We start from the raw sequence: 5,207 nt of genomic DNA, 5'->3' as shown, positions 1-5,207 counted from the left end.
TCGTCCCCGCCCCTGTGAGCGAGCTCGGGCGTTCCTTACCCAGCGCTCCCCCTCGACTCTGCCCCGCCCCCGTGCCCTGAGCTGATTGGTCGAGCCGCTGTGGAGCGTTGGTTTGAATCCACTCGCTCCGCTGCTGCTGCTGCTGCTGCGTTGTTTTGCTGTTGTTTTTGTTGTGTTTGTCGGGTTTGACACGGTTTTTAAATCACGCATTTTACGGTGTAATATTGGTTCAGGTTCACAGGTACGTTCACGTTTAATTCACACGTTTTGGGGTGATGTGACGCAGCAAATGTTAAATCGTATGTTAAAAAGTGAGCGAGGAGTAGACGGGGAGCTAACGGTAGTTGTCAGTGTGTGTGTGTGTGTGTGTGCGTGCGTGTTAGCATGTAGCCCGTGCTCCTGCGCAAAATACACAATATTTTTATTTTAACGTAACTTCATCGTTATCATAGACACATAACATTCTGTAAACCCGATGATCTTATTAGAGCTGTTTGCGAACATCGGCGCGATCCTGAGCTTAATATACTAACGTAAAATAGCAGAAAATATAACAAGAATACGAGTTTACGCACGATTTTGTGTATCATATCATATTGTGGTATTTTATACCCACTCCTGACTTTGCGCCTGCTGCTGGAACAGTAGCGTAAAGATAGTGTAATCTTAGTCTAATCTAATCTGTTATTACGAGATGTATGCTGCGTTCTGTTTACATTTGAACTCTGATGTCGGAACTAGGAGCTGGTTTTTTGCTCGTAATACTGGCCGATAACGACGTGCTGCGTGGTATTCTGCTTACGCAAACAGCGTAGCAGCATGTAGTTAATAACAATACAGAAGTGATATTCACAGAAAAAACGGAGTGTTTGTGTCGCGGCAGGAAGTTGGAATTTCCCAGTTCAGATTACAAATGGAACGCACCAGTAAACTCGCCTCTTGCGTCAGAAACTTTACGCAGAGAAAGTTGTGTAAAGTTTCTCTGCGTAAAGAGAAAATTTGACAAAAACATCGTACTATAGTATGTCTTCCAAAATGTAACTTAAAAAAAGAAAAAAATGTTGGTCCAAAATTTGACAATTTTTGGAAAAAAACATTTTGGTCTAAAATTTGACAATTTTTGGAAAAAACATTTTGATCCAAAATTTGACAATTTTTGGAAAAAACATTTTGGTCCAAAATTTACAATTTTTTTGAACAAACATTTTGGTCCAAAACTTTACAATTTTTGAAAAAACATTTTGGTCCAAAATTTAAAAAAAAATTTGGTCCAAAATTTGACAAAAACATCATACTATAGTATGTCGTCCAAAATTTGCCCTAAGAAAAAAAATTGTCGTCCAAAATTTGACAATATTAATATGTTTGTTTACGTCGTCATCGCGTTGTCAGTGTTTGTCTGAGTTTGACGATGATGATGATGACGTGTGTGTGTGTACGATGTTTCTCTCGTCTTCAGGTTATCTTCTGTGTGTGTCTGTTTGTGTGTCTGTGTGTGTGTGTGTGTGTGTCGCACACAACCATGCGCCATGACTCGTCTGCCATTCGGCGGAAAGGAAAAACCCCACAGCGCCGCCCTGCTGCTGCTGCTGCTGCTGCTGCGGCGGCGGCTCCAGCTCCGCCAACGCCGTCCGGGCCCCTGCGCTCCCCGACGCGGGGTCGTCCACGGGGTCAAAGTTCAAGTGAGGGTCACGGTTTGAGCTCGCGATGGTGTACTTTGTTCCACAAAATTCACGTACCTGTACTTTACTGTACTTTTTACTCCATTTCAGTCAGTTTCTTTTTCTTCCAATCATTTATGTCAGGCTGTTATTATTATTATTATTATTATTATTATGGCAAAACACTCACCAGAACAAACCGCCCCACATGTGTTTTCCAGGGCTGCCTGCTGCGTCGCCCAGGAAGAGAAGGTTTCGTCCAGGAACCAGAGCCTTGATGGAAATCCGCAAATACCAGAAGAGTTCCGATCTGCTGCTGAGGAAGGCGCCGTTCTCTCGTCTGGTGAGGAGAACATCGCCGCCGTGTGACCTGGAGACAGTGAACTGACTCTATTTAATACAGTTTTTATGGACATATTTTACATTCACACTCTATGATCAAAACAGTAAATTTAGTCATATATTTTATCTGCGGCTAATATTATATTATTTTCTTAATCTTAATCCTTATTTTCCTCCCTGAGTGTTATTTTAATTCTGTCACACAGGGATGAGGAAAGTGTTCTGGTGCAGTTCATACATTACACCACTAGATGGCAGTGTTGGCCCTCACTGATATTACATAGAAAAAGCACTGAGGTCAAACTGACCTTTGTGGTGTGACCTGACACATTCAGGTCATGACGTCATAGCTCCTCCCCCTTCCTCCTCAACGTGGATTATAAGTAGATTTTGGAATTATGAACTATTAGTAGATTTCTCAATTATAAGTAGTATTTTTTAATAATAGCGTTAACGCATGACGCGCTTCCACGACGAATGACCGGAAAAAGACGCGCGTGACGTCATGTTTACGTGACTCCCCGATTGTTAAAACCGAGTCTCTAAAGCTAACGCTAAACTTTAAAAACAGAGGCGCACGTACGCAGTTACGCAGGTACGCTAACGTTATTTGTTAGCGCTGCTCTTTTCCTTTAATAAACGGACCGCTCCGGTTCCGCTGTAGGCTAACGCTAACCGGCGCTATAAAGGAGCTAATGCAGCTAACGGTGCTAACTGGTAAACGGTGCCTGGACTCCGGTGTCGCGGCACGTAAACATGACGTCGTTCGCGTCTTTTTTTCCGGTCAGTCGTCATGGAAACGTGTCATGCGCCAACACTTCGTACGTCGTACGTCGCGCTCATGACTTCCTGTTGAAAATGTTCTTCTGTGCGGTTCCAGGTTCGTGAGGTTTGCCAAAGTTTCTCCAGAGACGCTCTGCGGTGGCACCTCAACGCTCTGCTCGCCCTGCAGGAGGTAAGCTCCGCCCCCCCCCACACACCGCACACCGATTTATTTACAGCGTGGGAAAAAAAAAATATACTTATCTTAATACGTAAACCACGCCCCCCCTTTCCCAGGCCACAGAGGCTTTCCTCGTCAAGCTGTTCTCCGACGCTAACCTGTGCGCCATCCACGCCAAGAGGGTCACGCTGTTCCCCCGCGACATCCAGCTGGCACGGAGGATCCGCGGCGTGGAAGAGCTATGAAAACACGAGCGCTGTTTTTTTTTATAATTTAATGTTCAAATCTTCATCAAAACTTGTATTTTAAAGACTTGGAAATAATCCATCATGAATCAAATGTGTTTTATAGTTGTCTTTATTGCTGCCGTGTTCGACATCGATGTGTTGATATGACGAGTGTTTTATTCAGTGTGTGTAAATGTTCTCTATTGTTTTTTTTATTAAATCTCTGCTAAAGGCTATGGACACAGTGTTTTGTTTTTATACAACTTTCTTCATTAATGTCTATTTCGTGTGAAGATGATTTAGAAGAATTGAGTATTTCAAAATAAATATATTTTTGTTTTATTGTGGTTTTCCCAACACAAATAAACGTGAAAAAATGACGTAGAGGAAGTCCGACTGGTTCAAACAGGAAGTACACACAGGTGTATTGTGGGTGACTGTAAAAACATGGTTAGCCAAAAAATTTCTTTTTAAAAGCACATTCTGGGGTAATGTAAACAAAAATAATATTTCTGTTTTACCGAACTTTCACACTCTGGACATTTTTAAGGTGAACAGTGTCTTCTGCCAGGACTATTTTAACAAAAAGACGTGATATTTTTGTGTTATAAATGAAGTTAATTTGATAAATATTGATATTAAGACAAGTTCATGAGAGAACTAGTACAGGGAGTTTGTGTCCACTAGCATGCTGCTATGCTAGTGCCTGGTACTAGCATAATACCGTGTTTGTTTCCACTAGCATAGTGGAAACAAACAAACAACAATTAAGCCGAACAGTGCCGAACTGTATATCAGTTCAAACTACTTGACAATCCTAAAAACGCGGTTTCATCTCCAACAACTACCAGGGAAATATCTAAAATCTCAATATTTCAATCACGGTGGAATCTGCTGCGTTCAGGGACAGCACCGTTAATCGCGTCCGGCATGTAACCGTGTCAGACAGAGTCTGTGTTCCGGAGACTTCCGACACAAAGATCAAGCCGAACAATGCCGAACTGTAGATCAGTTTAAAAAAGACTTAACAATCCTAAAAACGTGGTTTAATATCCAACAATTAGCAGGGAAATGACTAAAATCTCAATATTTAACAAGAGTCTGGTCCGCGATGATTTACAAGTCACTCGTTCGTGTGTGTGTGTCACCCAGTTTCCGCGTGGACGAGCCGTCCGCGTTCTCGATTTGCTCGGCGCGTCCATGAACAGCGAAAGGCATGATGGGAGTACGCCAATGATGTGCGCTAGCGTATTTCATGAATACCGACGTTAGCCGTTAGCTTCAAACCATATATTTGTAAATAAACCGAAAAACCAACGATATTGAATACAGTTAGCTGAAATGTATAATGACGTCATTAAAATAACAGTAATTTTACATTAATGTAATATAAATAACATCTGTGTTCCTGGAGATTTGCTTTAAAAAAAACATACAAAACAAAAAAGTTGTTTTAAGCAATTTGTCATTTTATTAGTGATAAGACAATGAACATTTTAAGCTTTACAAATGTATAATTTGCAATTTATACACATTTGTGACAGTTTTTCTTTGCACAAAAGTCATGAAAAAAAACCCATCAATACAAAGTGGAAAATAGTCCCAAAAACACAGAATAAAACACATTTAAATACAATACGAGATAAAAGTAAACATTTAAATAAGGATTAGGTTAATTAATCACACTTGAATAAAGAAAACATTTAGTGATACATGACGACAGCGTTGAGCTGAAACAAAGACTCCAATAATCCACGACTAAATCAATCGTCGACTATTTTCATCGTCAGTTTATCGTTTTTCACGATTTAAAACGAGATTTCTGATCGTTTTAGCTTCTTAATGTGAATATTTTCTTGGTTTCTTTGCTCCATAAAAACAAAGAAATCATTCAAAACTGGATCATTTTTACGTTTGCGGACAAAAACGAAGACGTTTGAGAACATCGTCATTGCCGCGTTTGACGAACGCTGAGCGACGTCCGCTAACATTTTCTGACGTTTCGTCGACCAAACGACGACTGGGCGAAAATCG

The 5,207-nt window shown here is 41.0% G+C and overlaps 1 protein-coding gene across 1 annotated transcript; it reads left to right on the top strand.

Moving 5' to 3' along the window:
- Positions 1-233: 233 nt before the first annotated feature.
- cenpa (histone H3-like centromeric protein A) lies at positions 234-3,191 on the top strand (the record flags this gene model as incomplete). Its single annotated transcript, XM_083886171.1, has 5 exons — positions 234-241; positions 1,460-1,682; positions 1,883-2,004; positions 2,884-2,958; positions 3,063-3,191. The coding sequence occupies exons 2-5, from the start codon at positions 1,523-1,525 to the stop codon at positions 3,189-3,191; spliced, it is 486 nt and encodes a 161-aa protein (XP_083742297.1). The 5' UTR covers positions 234-241; positions 1,460-1,522.
- Between the last annotated feature and the right edge of the window lie 2,016 nt (positions 3,192-5,207).

This window comes from Microchirus variegatus (genome assembly GCF_963457635.1).
Source record: "Microchirus variegatus genome assembly, chromosome: 1".
In the NCBI taxonomy this organism is placed as follows: domain Eukaryota; kingdom Metazoa; phylum Chordata; class Actinopteri; order Pleuronectiformes; family Soleidae; genus Microchirus; species Microchirus variegatus.
Note: the sequence above shows the minus strand (reverse complement) of the source record. Positions and strands in the feature narration are given on the sequence as shown.